This window comes from Taurulus bubalis (assembly GCF_910589615.1).
Source record: "Taurulus bubalis genome assembly, chromosome: 1".
NCBI classification, from domain to species: Eukaryota; Metazoa; Chordata; class Actinopteri; order Perciformes; family Cottidae; genus Taurulus; species Taurulus bubalis.
This window is the reverse complement of record NC_136589.1, coordinates 41234970-41260548: the sequence shown is the minus strand read 5'-3', so window position 1 is coordinate 41260548 and position 25579 is coordinate 41234970. Positions and strand designations below refer to the sequence as shown.

At 45.9% G+C, this 25579-nt stretch overlaps 1 protein-coding gene across 1 annotated transcript in view; it reads left to right on the top strand.

Moving 5' to 3' along the window:
- pard3ab (par-3 family cell polarity regulator alpha, b) overlaps positions 1-25579 on the top strand; it is a gene marked incomplete at its 5' end in the record, with an annotated part of 192381 nt that overhangs the window by 60362 nt on the left and 106440 nt on the right. The window contains 5 exons of the mRNA XM_079219908.1: positions 1472-1655; positions 4890-5071; positions 5165-5308; positions 21089-21183; positions 23490-23573. Of these exons, the coding sequence (XP_079076034.1) occupies positions 1472-1655; positions 4890-5071; positions 5165-5308; positions 21089-21183; positions 23490-23573 (689 nt within the window). The remainder of the gene's footprint in view (positions 1-1471; positions 1656-4889; positions 5072-5164; positions 5309-21088; positions 21184-23489; positions 23574-25579) is intronic.

Below are 25579 nucleotides of genomic sequence, written 5' to 3'. Positions count from 1 at the left end.
AACTCCACAGCTCTCAGGCTGAATGTGGCTGAAATGAAGGTTTAATGTGCTGGAAAACTACTAGTTGGATTTAAATTGTGTGTGTGTGTGTGTGTGTGTGTGTGTGTGTTCTCTCAATGGATTGTATGAGTGTCTCGGCGTCGCTAATGGTAATTGTGTGTGCTAATGCTCCTCTTTCATCGCGGCCATGTTTGCATGTGTGTCTTATTGGGATATTAGCTTTAAGCGTGTGGATTGTTTTTCCTATGAAGTGACTGTGTTCTGACTAAAGATATACAATGTGTTCTTGTTCGGTTTATATCTCCTCACCAGTCAGGAGGTGAGGTACATAACACATCCATGGCTTTTGCACAAGATCACCAACAAGTGTGCATTGTTGGTGACCTTTTGTAGCTCCAGAAAAAAAGCACACAACTTAGCTTTACAGGCCACGGACGACAAGGCGCTCCAACCGTTGCCGACAGAGGAGCTAAATTTATGTTTCTCTTTGAATTAGTCGTCTTATAAACGTGGAACTAGTTGCAATTCAGAACCGGTTCTCGTTACCAAAACATAAAAATCTACGCCTATCTTTCTTTCCTCATGTATTTTAGTTTCATACAATAGTGTCTCTGTCTTTGATCAGCTTGCTTCTTGCCTCCGGCTGCTTCTTTCAAAGTTCATGGGTTTTTCTTTGGTGCCGACCGGGTGAATAGACCCAGGTGAACTGCGGTGATGTCTCAGGGGAAGGAGGGAAGAGACGTTTGGGCCGACCGACGCGTTTAACTTTGATCTCAATTGCGATCCTCCATCAGATCCCACCACGAGGGACGGTCGCATCGCATCCTTTTTGAATCGTAAATATAGGATTTTGATTCATCTTTCTTCTGAAAATAATTCTCTCCTCGGCTAACTGGAGCCAGCTGAGCGCACCCGTGGGCATCACAGAGGGACTGGCTCTTATTTATCTTATTTTTAATCTAATAAAGGGACTCGGTGGAAGCTGGAATTAATCCGATCTGTGAGGGAGAGGAGCTTCACATTCTGTCACTCTCCTCTCATGAATCCAGTTGACGTTATCGGTGTGCAACTTTTATTTGTGTGTCAAATGCAAAGAAAAACCTTTTCCATGAATGAGATCGCAAGTTAAAAGCCTGTCGTTCTTTCACGATCGGGGCTCGACAGTGACGGGTTGACACTTTTTAACAAAATAAATAAATATTAAAAAGAAAATAGGGGACAGCGAACTGCAAAACCAAGCCAACGTGCATCCCAAAGGATCTTTGCATTAGTGATATTTATAAATTGCTCTTCGAGCCTGAGCCGGACACCTGACAACAACCCTGCACATGAATCGGCATCTGTGGCGGCAAAAATAAATAAAATGGCAGCCATTTTAGCAGTGTTGAGCGCTGATGATACGTCTTTTAATTTAGCATAAAGCGACATGTCTCTAACGTCTTGTGATCTCCGCCCTCCCTTCTCCCTCCAGTTGATCGCGGTGTACGACGAGCAGGAGCCCCATCATGGCGGCGACGGCACCAGTGCCAGCTCCACAGGGACCCAGAGCCCCGACCTGTTCGCCGCAGACCTCAGCGCCGGCAGCGGCGCCTCGGCCTTCCATCCCTACCAGGTCGCCAGCGAGATCGAGGTCACGCCCTCCGCCCTGCGCACCAGTAAGTCCCAACACTGGGAGGTTGTAAAACCTATGCTACATTTACTCAACGTGTGATTTATAATCCAGTCTGTTCCTCTTAAATTACAAATCTGTCGCCTTCATTAGCGTCAAATATCAGCCGCTGCCGCAGTATACGGCAAACCCAACAAATTACCTTATCACAGCCCGGCGGTACCTCAGCCCTGTCCATAAATTCTGTTAATTGGACAGGAGGGCTGCTTTTTCTTTTTCTTTCTCCCAGGCTCAGATAGCCGTTTGATCCCCGGCCAAAGTGGCTAATTGGTTCTATTCGCCCCTCCTAAATCAAATGTGACGGCGAGCTCGTCCAGCGCTGCAGTTCTGCCGGCCAAGTCGCTTCTCCTCCCGTAATTACTGCGGGTTTGGATGGGAGCTGTCGCTTGTAGGTGATTTGTCAACTTGGATCAAGCAAAAAAAAAAAAGGAAGCAAACAAGCTCAGATTTACACTCTGACTCTCACTTCCATCTCAAATATTGTCTCTCTGTGTGGCCGTCTGGATGAGAGTGGAAGTTGTGACTTACAGATAAACAACTACACGATAAAACTACCAATGTCCTTTGATTCAAAACAAATTATTGTGTGTAAGAGAGCTTTAAAGCTGAGTGTCCTGCCGGCCTCTGAGATAGACGTGTGAGAATGAAAAGACGGTCTAACACAAGTTTGCTCATGATCAATATCCTTTTTTTAATTTAAAGCAATATAGCAGTTTTTTTTGTCATTTTTTGTCTTATTCTTTGCAGATTTTCCCTGCACTAAATTAGTCTTATTGTAGCGTTTTCTCTGATGTCTTTGCTTTAGTTTTCTATCACTTCCACGCGCCTCGTTTCTTCACTTAAGTTTGTTCTTTAGAGCCTTAAGCGTCATCCTCAGAGCTTAAAATGATAATAATATAAATACAGAGACTGTCTTTTTATTCGTTTGCCCCCTCTCCCCCCCCCCAAAGTTTAAAAACCAACTATTTTTTAATAAGCAGCGTTTTATTAGCACTAAAACTACCGCGCTTGTTGGAGTATAACTAATCCACTAATGACCTGTGAACTGGCATTGATTGACACGGCAGCCACCAAAATCTCCCAGCACATGCACACGCACACACACTTACGCACACAGCAGTGTGAGGGAGGTCACTCCACTCCTAATTGGATTTCTGGGTGAGATGCCGAATGTGAATATGCATAAGAAAATGGAAATCTTTGGGCATAATCACACCTGCCAGTTACGTCCAATTATACCGTCTCCGTAATAAGTTCTCACCCCGTTTAATTGACAACACTGAATCTCATCAGCTGGATTTTATTGGGTTTTTTTCAAAGGGAAGGAATTTAATTAGATATATATATTTATTTCTCGGAGTGTCTAATGAGAATAGCTTTCAATCACTCATTTATGTTGGATGACATGGAGGTGCTGGTTTTTTTTTGTGGAACGCCTCGGGATCCCCCAGAATGTGTTTCCCAGTAAGTATTGTGCTCATATTGGAAACAACATAATGGTACCGTTAGCTTAATTTTTTAGTGTGCTTGTAGTAGACTAACTCCAGGTTTTACACAAGTTTTACATTTGATGAGGTGTTCTTACTGCAAGTAGTGGTTTGAATGGCATTCAAGTAAAAATATGGTGTGTTTTGATGTAGAGAAATAACAGGCCAAGAGTGGGTCATTTTATATATCTTTGTACCTTGGCGTGCCATGATGGTCATGATTATAAAACAAAGGAAACCAGGAAGACGCATGGCCTCACGGCTCAGAACCGATGCAATGAGCACATGCTGCTGGATCGGCACACGGTGTATGTGATCTGGGTTTTGGATTATTGCGGCGGGGAAATGAGTTTGTGGTAGTTCCACGATTTGGCAAGATAATCTTCACAAACGGCATATTTAATGCCGTAGAGCAAAATTTTAAAATGGCTTCAGCAGGTTTTAAAAACAATCTCTGGCATCGAACCAAAACACCAGTTCAAACGAGGAGCCGACTCATTCCTGCACCGCTCTATCATCACAGTAGTTCGTGTGAAGCGGTGTCCTGTGTCCCGAGGCCTCCTGGGAGTTGTAGTTTGAGGTGCCGTTGAGACTACTTGTCAGAAACCCCCCGTCCTGAACTCCTTCTGCCAGAGTGCCGCTGCCTCCCACAGCTCAGATGTTTAGGTCCCACGCTCCGGCTGACCCGCAACACCAGTCAGTACACACACGCGCTCAACAAATACTGTAGCTGTTGGAACGGATATATTTCCCCCTCATTAATTCATCAGAAAACATCTACACATAAACAGGAACACACACACACTTAATAATCCTGCCATGCACTTCATCTCACAATATACACAAAGTCAAAAAACTGTTTACACACACACACACATGCTTAATCCTGCCATGCACTTTGTCTCACAATAAACACAAAGTCAAATAACTGACACACACACACACACACACTTCACAACGCTGCGTTGGAGCGAGCAGAACATCCTGGAAAGGGAACATGGGAACGAGACACTTTGGCATCGTCCTCTTTTTTTTTTTTTTTTTTTTTTTTAAACATTCCACTTTTTTCTGAATCTCCCTTGTGTGGTCCGCTGGGCGTTTCAGCCAATCACATGTGGGACTTTGGAGAGGTCTGAAAGTGGGACTTAAAAAAAAGAATGAAATGCCATAACATCGGGTCTTGTGTACGAGCGCAGGCTGTGGTGTGATTTAAAAAAAAAATATATATATTATTACATTTATTTCCACATTTTTCCGAGCCTGCTGCCCTCGTTGGAGTTGTTGTTTGGTCCTTGGCCCGCTTCCCACGCAGCGCAACTTTATAAACAGAGTGAAGAGTTTTAATGGAACTGTGTTTCTGAACAGGCTCGTCCTCGGGTCTTGTTGTTCCCACACATAAAGCAGAAACCAGAGCTGCCTGATTCGACTTTTTTTAGTGACACAATCTGATTATTCTCCACAATGGGACGATAGCAGAATCTCAAAGTGATTAATTGCCTTCATTTGCCATCAATGTTTGAGCAGCACAATTAGTTCCAGCCTATTAACATCCATCATCCCCACTCGGGACATTACATATTTGCCTGGAGTTTTATCACTTACAGCAAGGGGTATTGGTTTCCACACATAAAGTAACCAAGAAAGTACTTTCCCACAAGTTAAAATCAGTTACGGGGAAGAAGATTATCCATATTTACGTCTTTAAAACTTCCGGTCTCCTTCCCGTCTCTCAGACATGCCCCTCCACGTCCGGCGCAGCAGCGACCCCGCCCTGCTGACCATCAACGGGCCGTTCGGCGACCCGCGGGTCCAAACGGAGGAACCGCCGTCCAGGAAGAACCCGACCCGCTGGTCCACCACCGCCGGCTTCCTGAAAACTCGCCACACGTCCGGCACCGACAGCCTGGAGAGGAAGGTAGGTCAAAAGGATTCGGGTTTTTTGAAGGATCTTAATGGCGGACGATCAACATTCAGCTATTGCATCGTCTGTTTCCCTGTTTCTTCGCAGAGTAAAGCTATGGACACGTACCGAAGTCTGCCGCGGGACGCGGGGACGTGGGCCAATCAGAGTGAGTTCCAGAGAGAGACGGCCCGCTCGTCACTCAGCGCCAATCACCCCATGGTGGACCGCTGGCTGGAGAGACAGGAACAGGTAGGACCGGGTTCAGGACGTGAGTCCTACAGGGCAGTTTGGACATGCTTCATGCTCCAAGGAGGGAGGGCGGGGGCGGGGGTCGGTCATGCAATGCCTTGCAGCGACACAAGATCAATGCTTTTCACCACGAAATTGGCCAGAGCCTCAAGAAGTGACTCTTGATGGTGTCGAAGGTGAAATGTGTGTGAGAACTTGAGGAAGAAGATGAGACAAGTCTGATCCCTCCAAACGACCGAGTATTTCAAGATTTACGCGATCCGTCAGTCCCCTAATCTCGGTGAAAGCCCGTTCTGAGTGGCCAAGATCCAGTCCAGAGCCCCGGGCCAGTTCTATCACTCTCGGGGGTTAAAAAGTGAGGAATGTCCACTGTAAATCCACGATGACACATTAGATCGCGGAGAGGAGAAATAATGTTGATACAGTAAAACAACACGAGCCTCGTACGGTACATGTGGTCCTGTTTAACTGCATATGTAGAAGGGGTCATGCACGCCAAAACTTTGAGGGAATACGATCATAAAATACGATAACGTATCATGACCTCCTTGCCTTTGCAAAAGGTTGCATAACCCCACCAAAAAAAACATGTTTTCACTTCTATAATTATAGTGATAGGTTAAATAAACATGTGCAAGCACGCTCCACAGACCAATCGCTATCTTATCTTTTTATGGGCTGTTGGTTTTCTTTGGCGAACATGTGTGCTGTTGTAAGACATCTGCATAACTTACTGGGATTACCCAAGTGTACCTTTGAGATGAGAACCTAACGCTGAACACATGCGAGCTGGAACAGGTACGAGCCAAAGAGCATGCAGCTTTAACACATGAAGCATATGCTTCTATACAACCAGAGGAGTCGCCCCCTGGTGGTCAGTAGAGAGAATGCAGCTTTAACACATGAAGCATATACTTCTATACAACTAGAGGAGTCGCCCCCTGGTGGTCAGTAGAGATAGTGCAGCTTTAACACATGAAACATATACTTCTATACAACCAGAGGAGTCGCCCCCTGGTGGTCAGTAGAGAGAATGCAGCTTTAACACATGAAGCATATACTTCTATACAACCAGAGGAGTCGCCCCCTGGTGGTCAGTAGAGATAGTGCAGCTTTAACACATGAAACATATACTTCTATACAACCAGAGGAGTCGCCCCCTGGTGGTCAGTAGAGAGAATGCAGCTTTAACACATGAAGCATATACTTCTATACAACCAGAGGAGTCGCCCCCTGGTGGTCAGTAGAGATAGTGCAGCTTTAACACATGAAACATATACTTCTATACAAACAGAGGAGTCGCCCCCTGGTGGTCAGTAGAGATAGTGCAGCTTTAACACATGAAACATATACTTCTATACAACCAGAGGAGTCGCCCCCTGGTGGTCAGTAGAGAAAATGCATTGGCTTCACTCGGCAGCACCGGTCTAGACCAGGTCTCTCCATGAAGTAGCTCACTAGCTACCAGTGGCTCACAAACCGTCTCTGATTGGCTCTTTAGAGGCCCAAAGAACATGCACGTACATTTGATAACTTTGTGAACCTGTTTCTATCCAATCAAATGCAGACATCTGGTCCCCTTTCTGACACATTATCAATTAAACCAAGTCCACTAGAGAGTAGCTCTCAGAGAGCTAAAAAAAAAGTTGGACACTCCTGGTGTAGAATAACTGATTTCATTTATCTATGTTTCTTCCTCCAAAAGCAATGCCACGGACTGAAAACGCTGGCGCAAATCACGGCGCAATTTTCCACTGCCAGTTGCAGTTTTGTTGTCGGACATATTTTTGTTATATTTGTAATCGACATATGACAACCGTTTCGTTTGATTCTCAGTGGCATGAAAACGTTTTTCAGATCTGCTCTCGTTTGGCCTTTCCCGCCTGTTTTTGGTTGGAGTGCGACTCCGGCTTACGTGCTAGTAATGTTGTCTGGCTCAGAGTGCAGATGCATACTGACAAGCCAGCTGGCTTTCGCCTCCGGCCTCGGAGTAAAACACAGTATGTAATGTTCTGCCTCCGGGGGGAGTCTCTCTTCTCAAGCCAGAAGAAAAGACTTTGCATTTTGGTGACATTGTGAAGTAGCGTGCGATCACGGGAGTTGTCGGGCGCCATTGCCGTCGCCTTCAGTTTCATGTTCAGAAAGTTTTCAGGAGTTCTTCTTCTTCTTCTTCTTAAAACAAACGGACCCGGTGATTAACGTTCGCTCAGCTTGTGTCTCTGATAACTTGAGATCCAGACGTCTGATGACTTAAATATTTCATCTGGTGAAAGAAAGGTTGTGAAACTGGATTAAAAAATTCAGGCCCCGATGTGCAAAGAAGATATGAGGCCTTTTGACAGGTGACCAAACTGGCTATTAGCGTGATTAAAGTTCCAAAGTGGACCCGTTTGGGATAATGTAAGTACACAAAAACAAAACAAAACAATAGGTCTAGTTGTTTTTAGACATTTTAGAGTGCACCTTTTACTTCATCGGCTGATTTTCATGGTACTTAGTAGAGCAGTTTTTTTTTTTTTTTTCACTCAAAGGGTCGGCGGTTCGATCCCCGGCATGTGTCCTCGGGCCAGGCTCTGGCAGGCTGTTGCTGTGGCGTGTGAATGTTGGTTAGATACCTGATGGGCAGGTGGCCCCTGTATGAACGGGTGAATGATGACATTTTAAAGTTTTAATCATGCAAATGTACACGATGCGACCCACATTGTTTTATATTTTAGTTTTTTTGGTAAACGGTTACCTTCGGCCCAAAGGGATTAGTCGTAAAACGAGTTCCCACCATCTCTCCGAGGGGAATCTGCACCGTTTTCCCCTCATCCGTCTTACAACAGGTTTGAGTATGAAGGGCGGGTTAAGTGGTAGAGGTCACTGCAGGAGGGTGTAGTTTGGTATTAATGACCTGCTGAAGACCATCTGCCCTCCTCTCCGCACACATGGACACACACACATGGACACACACACATGGACACACACACACGTCCCCCTGCCGCCCGCTCGTTCTGCTGACATCAATCTGAAATAACCCAGATTTAAGCGCCACTCATCCAACTTACATCCAGGAAGGATGTTGCAACTGTGCGTTGGTTCCAGACTTGATAATCAAATGACGGAACGGATGAGAGAGCCCAGAATTTAGACTAGGAAAATAAAGGCCTGGTCGTGTCCACTGTGGGCTGAAGAACGTTCTTTGAGTTTTTAATACGCCAAATAACCCCAACGTTTCATATTAGTGTTTTGTAGCTCGAAAAAATTCAACTTTATAAATATATTTTAGTGACAATTGCAATTGACAGATTTTAGAGACCCCGGACATTTTGCAATTTAGGCTTTTCAGGGCTCTGAAGTGTCAATCAAGGGGTCTTGTATGTCGCACACTGCCCTTGGGTATTTTGTTGAAGCACCCACGGGTGGCTCCTCGTTTCATCACTACGGGAAATGCAAATGTAGCGAGTATCACCGTCACAAAAGAACAGAAGCTTAGTGTTGTTTTTTTGGGTTCACGTTTGGGTCTGAAGTTGCTTCTGGAGCACAAGCAGCCGGCGCTTCCTGGGAACGTCGGCGGCACTTTGGTGGAACAACAAGGAGCCAATAGAACCAGAGTCTTAACGACAGCGAGTCGCGTTACTGGAGTCTTTTTATGGCCGTGCTGCGGTTAAGAACCCGCTCTGTAAAATAGTTCTGCTCCGGCTCAATGAGCCCAGAGAGCCGTTGGTATGCTAAACTGTTCAGAGAGTAAAATAGAACGCAGTGGGAATGAAAAATAGCTTTTGGGCCAGAAATCGAACACGCGGTCATTTTAATTAGAACAGAGAAGCTCACAATGATGAATTAACAATGTTCTCAATGTAGGGTCCATATTCATCTCTCCCTGAGAACAGAAGAACATAGAGCGGAGGAGCGTGAGGCAAAGGGGAGGAGCTAGAGCAGAGCGTCACGAAGGGAGGAAGAGGGGGAGGAGGGGGAGGAGGAGAAACCGGCCCCTCTCATACATTTCTTTTAACTGCGATAGTTTTAAGCTGCGTCCACCAGCCCTGAAACTCACTGCCCTCCTTTTAGCAACAGGTAGAGGGGTCGCCATGGCAACAGCGAGCTGTCAGTCGAGTGTGTATTAATGAGAGCCGAGGTGTGTGTGTGTGTCAGGAGTCCAGGCAGCCGTAGACCTGGTTGCAAATCAACCAATTAAGACGAAAACCTGAGAGCGGACAGCTGAATCTCATGCAAACACACACAACACAGCTGTGTGTGTGTGTGTGTGTGTGTGTGTGTTCTCTGTCTGGGTCAGTCTTCAACCTCTGAGAGGAGGCAACCGTCCCGGAGGACTCGGTTCTCGTTGGTCCCCGTTTGAATTTGAGCCCCTCGAAGCGCTCACTTCAACTTCTTCAAAGGTGTTAGGTGGTGTGTGTGTGTGTGTGTGTGTGTGTGCTGCTGGTGTGTGTGTCTATTTGTTGTATTCAATGTGTTTCTAGTCGATGCTTCTTCTTCGTGTAGAGCCTTGTGTGTGGATCTCTCATTCTACATTTTTTGTAGAATGTCAGTAATGACACCACTGCGTTAATAACAAAGAAATGTCCCAGAGATCAGGTGCCAACTTAAAGTGACTTTTTGATGTGTTGTTTTTAGGATTTAAGCATCGTAACCTTTTTAAAAGTGGTAGACTTTAATGACTCCTAACTAACTTTAATGGGAATAATCATCATTTTATTTTTTTATCTGCCACAGTAATACTTTTCAAGTGCAGTTATCTCTAACTGAAGGTAGCATCCAGTGTGTGTGTGTGTGTGTGTGTGTGTGTGTGTGTGTGTGTGTGTGTGTGTGTCTCAGTGTGTGAGTCTTGGTTTGTGTCGGCGCTGTGTGTCCTCGGTCATTAGGCTGCTGAGGGAGGGTTGAGTTATCTTTCATGGTGGGACGAAGGCTTCGCACAACTCACTGGGGATGTTGTTAGACGGAACGTGCTGAAGGCAGGTCAGCACACACACACACACACACACACACACACACGCACACGCCACCATACCTGTGCAGGAATGTCAGCAGCGCTGACGTGTGCATGTGTGCACTGTGAGCGTACTCGCACACTGAAGCTCACACCAGCTAGTTGTATAAAACATAGACAGAGACTACAAACTTTTGTTTTTTCACAGATGCACACACTCATGAACACGCCACAGGATTCCTTTAATCTCTCTCACACACACACACACACACACACACACGTATTATGCATACGCTGCATTTTAAAGCATACTTAAAGCAAACAAGCGTGTGTGTGCACGTTATGAGCACGGTGTACACACACACACACACACACACACACACCTCTAGAATCCAACCTGCATACAGGGAAAAACTATCAATTCACAAAAAAAAAATTCTTCACATTTACAAACTTGAACATGCAGGTTTTCAGTGCACGCAAACACACGCCGAGTCCGAGGTGATTTATGAGCACACGGCTCAGGTGTGCATGATTTATCCCGCTAAAGCTGCACTGCGCACCTGAGGGACTTTACTCTCCCCGCTACACACAAACTGCACGGAGGCTTGTTAGTTAGGAAGCACCGGAGAAGTGTCTGCGTGTGTGTGTGTGTGTGTGTGTGTGTGTGTGTGTGTGTGTGTGTGTGTTTGTTAAGAGCGATGAAAGTGCAGCAGCGGGATCAGTGTAGATCCTGAGCTGAATGACCAGTAGGTGCTGCTGTGGCGCTGAGATCGAAGGTGTGTGTGTGTGTGTGTGTGTGTGTGTGTGTGTGTGTGTGTCCTTGGTTAGTGGGGTGTGAATGGGTGTGCAGATAAACGCCGTCGTCGTGTGCGTTAGCGTTTGCAGATGTGAGAGCGGCTCGCCGTTAATCTGCAGCCAGCGCTCCGTCGTGAGCCTGCCGTCCGACTCTCTCTTCTCCTTCCCTCCGTGATGCGCATATATCTTTCCTGTGAGTCTCGTTATTCTGTCCATCGCTTCATCGCCTGTTTTTATCGTTTCTCTCCGCTCTCCTTCACAGATTCACTCTTCCTCTTTGCTCCGTGTTCGACCGACGGTTTCCATCGCTCACTTTTGTCCTGTTTTCTCAAATTTCTGTCATGTAAGACATGATACAAGTCTTGATATGGGCACTTATTATTATTATTATTATTATTAAGACTTTTATACATGGCAGAAGACTTAATGGACATATTTTAACCACATGTTCAAAGTGAAGCTGTTTGGAAACTGCAAAATCCAATAAAAACTCTTGTTTTTAGGTCATTTTTGTCGAAGAGGTTGAGCTAAATGGGATCTGGAAACGCCTTTGGAGTTAGCACCGTTAGCCGTTAGCTGCCGGCTCAGCCACTGCCGCACGCAGCCGATATATTTGTCCTTGAATTCCTTATCGATGACCTTCTAACTCTCTTGACGCCCAGACATCGTGAGACGAGGCCGAGACAAGCTGACGTGAAAGAACGGCTTGGCCCGACTGAAGCGAATTCCCAAAACAAAAAACTCCCTTGCTTTCTTTCTCCATCGCGCACGGTGCTGGACGACCGTGGGTTCTTGTGTCCGGTTCACATCCGCTTCTTCTTTCACAGCGTAACTAGCGACACCACCGACCTCTGACCCCGGCTCTGGTGGTCCAGTCGGTCCAAAGCGGTTGATGGAGAAGCGTCAAACGAAGTCTAAACGAAGAAGTTGTGAGTGAACCTAGCAATCGGCTTCGTTTTTTTAGATCCACACATGCGATCTGTCTCCATCTTTGGCGTTGTTCTCTCTATATCGATCCATCCTTTTTCTTTTTGCTCCTCACGTCACCTCCTTTATGTTTATTCCTCCTCTCTCTCTCTCTCTCTCCCCCCCTTTGATCTTTTGGTTTTAATATGACGGGGAGCTGTGGGAGTCCAGATCCCCTCCAGCTGGGAGGGACAAGGTGAGGAGAGCAGGGAGGGAGAGATGGCGGGAAGATGAAAGACGGCTCTCCCTCGAGGGGGCCGAACACACCCCAAGGGGCCGTCACACACACACACACACACACACACACACACACACACACACACACACACGCATCATATTCTGTTCATCACCTGCTACCGGGATCTAATTACACCTAAAAATAGAACCTGATCAGGTTGAACAGATGGCAGCGCTTCCCCACCTCCCGAGGCACATAAAAAAGGTCCGAAGCCACGTTCCTCCAATCGAAGGAGATTAGAATCTCAGTGTTTTGTAGATCTGCCGCGCTCCGCCGGTTCAGTCGTTATCGCGGAGAGGACGAACGAGAGATGGAAGGCGTCGGTGAAGGGAGATGAGAGCGGAGGGGTTTATCAGAAGTCCACAAAGTGATCAAAGGCGAGACAAGAGGGATGACTGCAGCCGCTGTCGGCTCTTATCGGAGGGGAATCGGAGGGATGGAGATGTTTATTAACAGTCGGATATATCCCTGGATCAGGAGGATCCCAGGTTTGATTATGTTTACAACACCTGAACCCCCGACGTCTACCCAAAGCACTGGAAACCGTGCATCATTCAGTTTGCAGACAAACGACCTGCTGTGACCTCTGAGGCGATCCTATCTTCAGGAAACTGTGCAACCACAAAGTAGAGGCAGAGGGGATGTATGGCTTTGGTGTTGCTATATTAGCATTAGCAGTTTGCAGTACAGAAGCACTCGCCATCTGATCACCGAATTCCTTCGAAAATCTCCAAATGTCAGAGGTTTTTGTTCCCAAATCAGCGTGTATTTCTCTATGGTGCTCCTCGAGATCTTAATGTGGTATTTCAGAGTGTTTTTTTTTTACTTATTTAAATCAATTTTAATGCGTAATGAATGGTAGCAACCCCCAAAAGGACTCCAACAACTTTTCAATTCAATTCAATTATTCATGAATTAATGTTTATTCCAGAATCATGACGTGAGCAATTTGACACACACACACACACACACACACACACACAGCATCTCAAATGAATCGTCAGGTTTCTGATTATAATGGGAAATAAATGACTGCCGGTAATGATACACGCTCGGTCTTAGTACAACTGAAGCTTCGTTGTTGTGATGCACTTGCTGCTGAGGGTGCACAGCACTGCAGCAGGAATCGGGTGGGGGGGGAGGGGTGGAGGGGGGGTGTAGTCCTAGAGGATTCGGAGCGAGGGTGAGAATTTGTGGTCTCTTCCTCACATGTTTCTGTACACTCTTCTCTTCTCAGCAGCGACCATTACAGTTGGAGTCAGCCAGAATAATGGCCTTCAGTCTGACAACTCTACGTGTGTGCGTGTGTGTGTGTGTGTGTGTGTGTGTGTGTGTGTGTGTGTGTGTGTGTGTGTGTGCGTGTGTGTGTTGCTTGTCACCATTATCCACAGCTCCCTCAGAGGGGTGGTTGGGTCTGTTATTTTGCTCCATAACAGCGGCTCCATCTCGAGTCCGATCTCGGGGAAACGGCGCGTCGGGTAACAAGCTGCGTGATTGGCTGCAGCTCGCTCCGGTCCCCTCGGTGTTCGGGACACACACCGAGAGCGCCGCGCAGTTCCTACACGGCGCATGAAACCACACAAATGGAGAACCAAGTCTGCAAAGTTGACTTGAAAACAATAAATGTTATGCTTCCAAGATTATTTTTTTTTTAGAAAATGCGGTTTGTGTCTGCAGTGTTTAGAGTGTTGTATTCATGTTTTAGTCGAGACCAGCGTTAGCGTGGTTAGCGTTAATCCCTGCTCTGTGATTGGTCGATCCCGCGCGCCCTCTGCAGCCCGGCTCCCCTCGTCTCCAGGTGGCTGTGTGCGGTGAAACATTTCTGCTTGCCTCGCTGGAAATGTGTCAAGTATCGTAAATGTTTCATGACTCTTTAGAGCGTTCCCAAAACATCCACACCCTCCAGCTCTCTCCTCGCTTCCTTTTCCACTTCTGAAAAACTAAATCACTCGCAGGAATTAGAACCAACAGGACTCGACGACTTCATTTAAGAACAACAAATACTCACAAATGGGTAATAAAAGGAGAACGAGCTGAAAATATAATCGAGGACTTTTATTTTTAAGTATATAGGAATTGGATATAGTCGTCATGACGGCATTCGTTGGTTTGAGGACTGCCGCTTTGAAGCCTTGAGTTCGGCAATTTCACCGTCACCATCTTGAATTAAGGCCGTTGCCATCTTCATCTTGAATCAAGGTCGGCGCCATGTTGCTAATCCACCGTTGTTACAGCCGTTTCCTTGACCACCAGCTGTGGTTACACACGCATTCGAACCGTCGGCACATTTTGTATGGAAAGATGGTCTAAACACGCCCTAACTATGACACCTTTATACAGGTTTTACTTCCTACATGTTGTCACCCAACATACATTATTGGGTCCCACTCATAGCTTTTGCTTCCAGTGCATAAATTAACACAACATCAATCCATTCCAGTTCCGTCCCCCATATGGGTTACATATGGTATACACACACACACACACACACTCACCTACACACACACACACACACATACGCTCTGCCTCAACCTGTGTCATGTTTGACATTGTCAGGAGAGCCAAGTCCAGCTGTGTGTGTGTGTGTTGGACTCCGGCCTACATCAACGCTCGGCCCGACTCTGGCTCGTTCCCGTCTAAATAATCCGTCCACACCGGAGGAATGCCGGGCGGCCTCAGAGGAGCGGGTAAAAAGGAGGATACATTTTAAACTTGAGGAGGTGTTTTGCTCGTTGGGAAAACCAAATGTGTATCCAAATAGTTCTGAATACACAACGTGGAGTATTGGCGCAAAAAAACGAACTTTTAGGGCCGCAACCCCCACGTCGAGTTGAAAAAACCCACAAAAACAAACTTTGTTCACACCTTCTGCGAATCCTATTTCGAGTGACACTGTCAGAGCTCTCTTTAAAATGTGAGTTTTGAAATTGCTTCCATTCCTGATGAGCCTCCATTGTCTATTTCTGAGGAAATTGCGCCGCACATCCCCCCCTCCCTCCTCCGCCGGCCCCAATCCGCTTTGATTGAATTGGATTGCAGAAATTGCTGTTGAATTAAGTGGATCGCTACGGCGGCGCCGTGGTAATTTAGGAAGTGCTGGAAGTCTCATTTTGCTCAAGCTGTTATTGCTACTGCCTCTGGTAGTTCAGAGACACACACAGGCGCTGTGTGTGTGTGTGTGTGTGTGTGAGGAGATGAGTTTCTGCACACTGGATTTCATCTTCATCTGGCCGAGCGTGACAGTATCAGACGCACGTGGACATGTGAGCATCACACCATTATATGATGGTTGGAACGCAATCTGCTGCTGTAAATAACTTGTTGAAGGGTTTTTCCCCCACTGGATTTGGACTGCAATCATTTCCCCCCTCACTTCTGCCACGAGAGCGCGATGCATTGAACACGGCTGCAGGTCGTCCCCAGAGGTGTTAGATGGGGTTGAAGTCAGGTTCTGTCACGCAAAACCTGAGAGAAGAACCCCAACATTTCTTTATACGGTTTTCTGCATTGTCGTGTCAAAAAAAAAACGGCATTCCCAAAAGATAGCGTTTCTTTGCTTCACGATAACAATTCCGTTACCCGAGCATCTGATTCCAGGGTGTTTAAAAACAAAAGCATTCCCACTTTAATATATCTTTCTATCACTGTGAAAAGATACAGCTTTATTTATCCAAATTCTTTATATATATATTTTTTGTTGTTGTTTTTTGTATTTGCCCTGGGCAGTTTTTTACCGACCAGAATTGAACGCCTCATAATGTTACTCAATGAAACCTCAATGACATTTTAAGTACATCCATGCAGACTCCCATTAAAATGTCATTGAGGCATTCAATTCTGGTCGGTAAAAAACTGTACTTGGTAAATATAAATTGTAACAGGATCCCGATGTGTTCAAATGTAATCTTGTAAAAAAAAAAAGATTATGAGGGAGTTTGAGGAAGATGGTTTCACAGTAATACAAATAGATACAAAACACACACACACACACACCAACCGCCCGGCTCTTCTTAGTTAATGGCCCAAGCGGCATCCCGGATGATATAAACTGTGATGGCGTCCCCTCCGCTCCATGAGTCCCGGTTATTGACGATGCCGTCGGCCCGTCTGGATCCCATCATCAGAGCGTCTTCAAAGGGAGACTAATTGAATTAGCGCAGGGGATCGGTAATTGAAAGCTCGCTTTTAATGATGCATTGTGGTCCCGCGCGGAGCCGAGCGCCGCGTTAATCAAACGGCTCTCCGATCGCGACAGATGGGACCGTCGTGCTCGGCAGGGTCGACGTTATCCGGCGGCATCAGGGGCGACTGCTGGGAAGTTTGGAAACAAATGTTGCATTTATTTATCAACACTCAGCTAAATTAGATCCGGCTTCCCTTTCACAGGCCTGACATCCTGCTCTTTAAAAAGAAAAGAAATGTAAATATAAAATAAATAAATAAATCAAATAAAAAAATTAAATAAAAAATCATAATATTTATACATGCAAAAGTCATGTTTTTGGGGTTGTCCATTCTCATGACTAAGATTTCAGGAACACCATGGGATCTTTTTGTTTTTTATGATTTGACACAAATGGCCATTTGGAGTTGAGGATGCACTAATATTAGAAGTCGGTGGTCAAAGGTCATTGTCACCTCACAAACCATGTTTTTGTCCGTGATGTAAATTCTTGTGTCTTTTGTATTTGGTGTTGTCAAATATCAGTGCGGTTACGTAGAGTGAAAGGCCAGACATGCACGAGAACACCTGTGGCGACCTTCAGAAGCCCAGATGCTCTATTTCCGTGTGTGTGTGTGTGTGTGTGTGTGTGTGTGTGTGGATAAAGCGGAACAGTAGCTGAACGTCATCTCTTCTCTCCTCTGTTTTCAAACTCGGAGCCAGATGGTGCGTCGCGGTCAGAGGTCGGAGGTCGAGGCTAATTTATAGTTTCTGGTTCAGCGTTTCATCCGGTCATGGACATGTGGAGAGGGCACGGATCCCGGTGAACAGTGACGAAGTGTGTTTTTCCTCTCCGTGGATCTGATGCGTGTTCCACTTCAACATGCAATGCTTTGCCTTCGTGGCCGCTGTGTTTGCCATTAGTGGAGGAATGAGCGTCTGTATTCTTTTTCCAAAGAGACCAAAGGGCTTTTTGATGTGCACACATTTGTTTTCAAGCACAATGTCATAGTTTTACATCAACACTGCAGCGTCTGCAGCGAAATCCTCAATTATTCTTCATCTTGAAAGGCTACAACGAGTATATCTCTGTATGAAATGATGTTCCAATTAAAACAAACATGCAGGAGTTGTTGGCGAGACTCCTCACATGTTCAGATTTCTCTGAAGAAGTTGTTGACCAAAGACAAGCAACCTAAAATAGTCTAAAACTGTCAAAAGGCTAGTTTAAATGTGAAACTAACTCATCAAAACATAAAAAAACGGACTCTTTTCTTTGTATTAGATAAGAATACATTTAGATTGGTACCCAGAACGTTACTGTGTGGAGGGTTGGTACACAATATGCTTAAATTACAGTTCCCTGCCTGTGCCGAAGTCCCTTCCCATCAAGTCTTTCCAGAGGCTGCCGGTCCGCAGACGGGCAACGCCGGCATCGAATCTGACGGCGGACATGTCGGAGAAAGGCCCATTCATATTTAAACAGATTTTGGCTTTTTAAATTTTACTGTGGTTTCAAAGAAATTATGGAATCCGGGCAACAATCAGATGCTGATGCGACATTTGAAGTGTTTGTGTGCACACGTCAGTTTGTTTGTGACGGTGCGGTCAAAGTTGCAGGAGAGGGGAGCAGGCAGCACTTCATTAAAGTGCAGCATTACTCTACTCCCTCTCACTACCACACACACACTCTGTAGTCGCAGACCACTTCATTTAGTCTGAGAGATAGAAAGGACAGGCCCCAATGGATTCTCCTATTAATCTTTAATGAGCCCCCGAGCCTGAAAACTGCCCGCTCCCTTCCTCCTCCTCCGCGTCCAGGAAACAAACAATGACTCTGCTGGAAAACACGTTGGCCTCCTCCTCCGTCCTCCTCCTCCTACCTGCCTGCCTGCCTGTCTGCCCTGCGAGCCATTAACCCCGCGATTCGCCCCTGAATTATTAATGGGGCCATCTATCTCTCTGCCCCACTCCCAGCGGTGGGAATGGGCGGCGTCTCGATGGTGCGGTCGGGTTGAGTGTCTGCTTCTGGACGGCGGCGGAGATGAAGAAAAAACGGCTGATTGGTCCAATCCGTCAGTCAGGCCCGCTTGAGTCAGCGCCTCGTCGCTGCTGACGGTACGAAGAAGAAGCAGAAATAAGTGTTATAGTCCTCGCAGCCGATACGCGTAGGTTTTTAAACCGTTCCATATTTTAGCAAAGCCCCTTTCATTTAGAGTCAAATAGACCATAAAGGTGTGATTGACAGGTCTCTGCCACTACCAGAGACATATATGCCGTCTCTACGTCACTTCTCCGATTACTAAGCATGGTAACTTACATTCGTTGGTTGCAAAAAAAACAACATGGCGACGGTCGTAATCCAAGATGGCGACAAACCCGATGCTTCATAACGGCGGTCCACAAACCAACGTGTGACGTCACAGTCTGTGGGATAAACTGATATGAATTTTAAAGGTCAAAGGTGACTGTAACCTCACAAATACACGTTCAATTACATACACATGTCTAATAGGATAAAGTACGGAGGGATGACAGGGAGGTAAACTGCCATTTATTTTCTGTCATTTCCTGTCGCTGCTTCAGAGCCGGTGGACTGACGGCCGAAAGTGGAAAGAATGAAAAGAGAGAAAAGTCCTCCGTCAGCCGAGGTTCAGATTTCAGTGCCTCGCCACAAGGTCCATTGGGGAGCTGCTCTGTCAGCGTTTCCATCGCATCACAGGACAATTGTCAGCAGCTTAATTTGACATTTGAAGATTTTTATCAATAGTCAACGTTTCCTTTTTTTGAAAACTTAAAGCACTTTTTATTGATTTTTATTGTATAACCCAAAATGGCTCAGAAACATGGAGTTAAATGACGATGAGGAAACTCCACATCCACAACAGCTACTGCACGAGTAGCAGCATGGACACGTCAGTTATGTTCATTCTTTATGTACAATCATCAACAGGCTGTGTGTGGAAACAAAACCACTGCAGTGGATGCAGGCTGTCGCAATCATATTGCTCCGGAGCTGATTGGATTTATTGACCCCCCGGCAGCAGCTATAGATTAATATATATTTATATATATAACATAACGCTGTAAAGACATTTGTTTACCGCACACTTTCCTATTTATAATTGCGTCTCGGTTTGTTCTTCTCTTATTTTTCTACCGTCTCCATCACTTGCTCCCGCTCTCTCCTTTTATTATCTCACACACACACACACACACACACACACACACACACAGTCTTGTCGGTGTGCAGCCAGATTCCTGGGAGATGGTGCGTATTGAAATAAAGGGTCTGTGTGCTCTGATGAATGCCGATCTCATTTGCTCTTCCTCAGATAGCGACTCCTCTCCCTGTCTGATGTCCCCCGGCTTCTCTCTCTCTCTCTCTCCTCCCTCCTCTCCCGTCACCTGATAAATATTGAATAGTGTTAGATGTGTTTCTGAGGCTCTTTGAGTTGTTATTGTCTGCTGGACTTCTTTATCCGGCCTCCGTGTGTGTAGCCCTCCTCCATACATTTGAGAGAAAGTAGTCCATACAGTGCTGGTAAATAAATCATCGGCCTGCACCGTATAGTGGAACACACATCTGTGGCGATGTTGTCTTCATAAATGCTATATTTGCTCATATTCCTAGTCCTTTATGGTGCTGTGAAGCGTCTTCCTGTCCATCTGTCTTCTTTATTTGACCATGCATCTGGAAATGTGCATGATATGTTATACAGTTCTATTTTTCCCTCTGGGTTGAGATGACCGGTGTTCGATGCTCCGTTGCGTTTGTCAATTATTATTATTGCCAATGTTTCTTTTAGTTTGATTTATTTGTGGATATGCAAGACACTTTGGGTCTAAGGGAGGAGGGAGGGGCATGCTCATGTGTGAATAAGTAATTATAACATGGTTCCGAGATGTAAAAAAACAAACGACACGAAAGACAACAATTTAAAGCATTAAAATAAATAAATAAAAAAACATCTTTCTTGTCTGACTCCGACCATCGAGGGGTCCAGACCTGTTGAAGTCTTTGTTGGCTGCTGTAAAACACTGCTGATTAAATATACAGTTTGTATTGCACACACACACACACACACACACACACACACACACACACACATATATTTGCGTCTCCGTCTGTGGAGGAAAGCTGTGGGTGAGAGACGTCTCGTCTCTCTGTTCTAACCATCTGCACTTTAAGCCGGCGGTCGGAAGTCGATGCGCGCGCTCTTCCACGCGTCCTCCGGGCAACCAAAGTGCCATGGCAACGGTAACAGGCAGGCTCATTTTCATACTGATGAGGCGGCCCGGTTGCCGGGGAGGCCTGCTGCTGCTGTTCCTCGATCATCCCTCCTCTCCGGTGTCGCGCTGAAATTTTAATGACCTTCTCGGCTCCGGTGTTCAAACAGACCAAGCGTCCACACTGTTGAGAACAAAGGCGATGTCATTTTGAACATATATTTTAAAAGAAAAGGGGAGGGGCATGTATTTTTACACCTGTGGAAGACGCCGCGCTGCTCTCCGTGGCGTCGTCAGGTTAGCGGCTCCGCCTCCTGGAAGATATTAAGCGGGTTGGGGCGATCTGAGACGGGGTCAACCAGTTGATTCGGGTTCGAAGCCGCTCGTTTCCGTCACCCTGGGGTGTTGGCGCCCTCTCACTCTCACCTCTGCGCGTCTGTGTCTTTTTTGTTCCAGGAGGACGAGGCTGGAGAGGAGGAGAACGGCCGGATCGAGCCGGTGGGCCGGGCCGACTCCTGCATGGACCACATGACCCCCGTGAGGTCGCTGGAGTGAGTCGTGTTGTGTTCTCTCTCTTGTGTCCTCAATCACACGCCGCGATTTTATTCCAAAAATATGGAGGGGGAAAATCAGAACATTCACGTTTGCACATTCACCGGAGATTGAATTATCCGTGCTTTTACTTCTTCTTTTTTCTAAAGACAGAGAGATTTGGAATAAAACCCATTTGTGTGTCTCCGCACCTGCAGAACCCTTCTATGTTATTACACCAACTCCTTCTCTCTTTTTTTCTATTTTTCTATTTTTTTTTTTAGTTTTTGGCCAACATTTCAGTAATTATAACGTTGGACTCGACACATGCACGTTGCTCAGACAGTGATGTTGCCGCGTTGCCAGATCTCTGCAATTAACCTGAAGAGCTCAATTATAATCAGCAGGAAACGATGGCCAAAACTATGGAGGAAAAAAAACTTGTCTGAAAGTACATTTTCCCTTTAAAGCTGACCCGAGTGAATCAGCTGTGGCCTCCCTTCCTCTCCATAATGAGTACTTTAGAGGTAGACCAGCAGGTGCTTTATTGTAATCCAGGTTTGTTTGTGGAAAATCTCATTTCAACCCTGCTTCAGGATTTGCATAATTCTCTTTTGTGGAGGCAAAATGATCCTCGTCTCGCCATCAGAGCTCTCCCACGCACTAACCCATTCAGCGGCCTGTTATTAACAACTGTGTTTTGTTTTGTTATTTTTGCTCTGTTGCATGCTTCCAGTTTAATATGCAGGTATGGTATTGTTATTATTCCCGTGATTTCCCAGAGACTCTGGTCCCCCCCGCCCTCCTCCCCTCCGCCTCTTAGTTGTCAACAAGGGGCCCATTTTTCCCGAGCTGCTAATAGTCATTGTATCAAAGCTGTGGGCAGATTAGATTCGGCATCTTGTAAAAATGTGCCGGTGTTGAGATGTTTTACAGGCTGGAAGGTGAAGAATGCCGCCTCGAAAAAAGAAGAAAAAAGCAAATAGCCGTCGCTGCCTTTAGCGCTTTCATAAAGCTCAAAGGATGTTGCAACAATATTCATCCACATTTAAATGCCTTGAAATGGTTTACGGCCGAGGGCGTCACCGGGTTGTTATTTTATCATTTATTTTTCCACAAATGCAAGTGCTACATTTGAGCAGCGGCCATCTTCTGGTTCCCCCGGCCAGGGTAACATTCTGAAAAAGAATCCACTTCTCTCCGGTAATAGCGAGCTAGAGCGCTTTTTCAAGCCGCTCATGGCGACGTTCATGATTATCTCGATAATGAAAATTCACCATGAACAACATGTGATTTTTATTTTAACTATCACGCTCCACGATAAAATCCTATATTGTTCAATCCCTAGTTACCTCCGTCAGCGCTGTTGCAGTTCTTTGCACTGTTAGCTGATAGCGGCTGTTAGCGGCTGTTAACGTTAGCTGCTGTTAACGACTGTTAACGTTAGCGGCTGTTAGCTGCTGTTAGCGGCTGTTAACGGCTGTTTGCGTTAGCTGCTGTTAGCGGCTGTTAATGGCTGTTAGCGTTAACTGCTGTTAGCTGCTGTTAACGACTGTTAACGTTAGCGACTGTTAGCTGCTGTTAGCGGCTGTTAACGGCTGTTTGCATTAGCTGCTGTTAACGACTGTTAACGTTAGCGGCTGTTAGCGGCTGTTAACGGCTGTTAACGGCTGTTAGCGTTAGCTGCTGTTAGCGGCTGTTAATGGCTGTTAGCGTTAACTGCGGTTAGCGGCTGTTAATGGCTGTTAGCGTTAGCTGCTGTTAGCGGCTGTTAATGGCTGTTAGCGTTAACTGCCGTTGGCTGCCGTTGGCTGCCGTTAGCGGCTGTTAGCTGCATGTTCTGTGCCACGTAGATCGTAGACGTGCTCTGACTTTTGAATTTAGGACCTTTTAATTATTTAGTCTGTTGCAGTTTGCACATTCACAGTCGCAACCAGTTTCAGGTTTCCTGTCCCTCGGTGCAAACATTCACACCCGAAACTCACAAGACTGCAAAGCGTTCAACTCCAGTTCAAACGCATCGTGATGTCATGTTTTTAAGATGGACGTGTGTGTGTGTGTGTGTGTGTGAGGATTTTGGTTTCCCCGATTGTTACATGTGTATGATTTATTTGAATTGCTCTGTTTTATTGCCTCTTTTTTTCCGTCTCCTCCAACACCTTCTTGCTTTCTGTTTTTTATTTCACTTTTGTTGTCATCACCATCTCATTTTCCTGTTTTGTTTTTTCCCCACATGGTGTCACCCCTCTCCTCTCCTCTCTCCACTCCCTCCCTCCACCACCACCCACCCTGGTCTCTCCGTCTTCCATCCGTCACCGTCTCCCAGAGACATAGTCAAACTGGTGGAGGTGTCAAACGACGGTGGGCCGCTGGGAATCCACGTGGTGCCTTTCAGTGGCAGGGACCGCAGGTAAAGCTGAGCACTGGGCCTCGAACACAACCAGAAGGGCTCGACAGAGACCTGAAACCCTTTTGATAAATACGTCGCTGTTTGTGTTAAGATCAGCACAAGACGCAGTTACTGTAGGGGTACACAAAGCAAGCATAATCATGTGGAGAAAAATATGTTTTAACTGTGTTGTTAACTTTGTCTCTACGTATATGGTTCTGTTTAAAAAGAGAAATACTTAGTTTTGTAAGAGCTTTCTTACGAGAGAATCCAATTTCCCGCCCTTCTCCCTTTTTAGCTACAAACTGATCAGCCTTATTGTAGACTATACATGTATTCACACTTGTTGAATTTGGTTTCTGGTTTAAAACAAAAACGTAAATCTTTAAAAGTTGTGATTTTTGCTTTTTGAGGTCTGCAAAGAGAAAACCCTGGAGAGAAGTGTGCTGCATCACCTGAGACACACAAACACACACACATACCGAACATTCCTCTTTGATGCCCACATGTAACCACTTCATCTCATGCACGCGCTCACACACACACACATGCGCACAGACACAAACGCATGTTTGCGTTTGCTGGCATCATGAAGCTATTTCGCCAGTTTACAGTCATCAATCATGCGTGTTTAGGGTTTGCAGGTGACCGTCGTCTTTCTCTCTCCGGCTGCTGTCACTTCAGCTTTACGTGATACAAAGGCCACATTGAACAGTGCACACAACACACACACACACCTGCAACACATTCTGAAGCGCATACAGCTGGAAAAAAAGAAAAAAAGCTGCGAAGGAATTAAAGGAATTTCACATCTGCTTTAAATTGACCAGAAATGTTATCCAAGTCAAGCAGCTTTGTTTTGTAGTTGCAACAAGAATCCAGTGAAAACATCAGTATAGTTGAGTGTGTAACATTGTGCAGAGCTGACATTTACACGGAGGTCCTTAGCATTGTTGGAAGAATGTTAAAAGGGTATAAAAGCAGTGTGGACGGGTTTAAGAGAAGTCTAAATATGTTTTCATAGCGCTGAGCTATGAACTTTCTTCCTGTCTGACTCTTTCCTCCGAGACTTGATCAGCGACTTTATTGGAAACCGAGATCATATCCCCCAACTTAATCAACCTAAAAGCACATTTATAATGCACTTTTCTGTTATTGGGGAAATGTCAGAGTAGGCGTTATCCCAAGATTAAGATGCCCGGCTTTCATCAGAGAAGTAGCCCCTCCGCTGCAAATCTCATTGTGTTCTCACTCGGATTCAATCAGCGGGATTGTCTCCGAACTTCTTTTCCAACTCGTGAACTTTTCTGCCCCCGTCTGTAATCACATTTCCATTCATATTGAATTATAAGCCTCAGGCGAGGGCGAGCATTAAACCCTAAAATCAACCCAATTCACCCCGGCGTTGCTGCCTCGCAGGGGAACATGGACTATATCACCGGAGAGGACTCGATTAGGTCCGCGCCGCCTTTTTTCCCGCCCGCGCTCGATTTTTCCTTCTCCCGACTCGAGCCAGTTTGCCACACCGGATTACATGCGGGGCGCCGGCGATGTCTCACCAATCCGCCCGCTATCGCGGTTTAAAACCGCGCTGCTCCCAGAAAGCCCCTTTTCTTTATTTGTCTGTATTTGTAAGGGCCGTAGGAGTCCTCGGGGTTGGAAAACGAACACCTGCAGCGCTGCAGTGGAGTGTATCAATCCGTTGATTGCGTTTTGAATAGAAAACACAACACACACACACACACACACACCTCCAAAGCACCCTGATGTGATGAGACTGCTTCCTCGCGCACGCCTCATTGGTACACTGATGATGCAAATGACGGGGCCGCACTGTACGCTGCTTCATTTATTTTTTCAAGCACCGCATGATGAAGCAGAGGCAGAAATGAGGCCTTTTTGTTTTTTTTATAGAAAAAAAAAAGCTTCTCATCAACATGGCGGCGCACAGCCGACTGATTGTGTTTTAAGAATCTATATTTATGGTAGCAGTAAAAGAGATGCCTGCCGGGGATGAAGACTTTGAG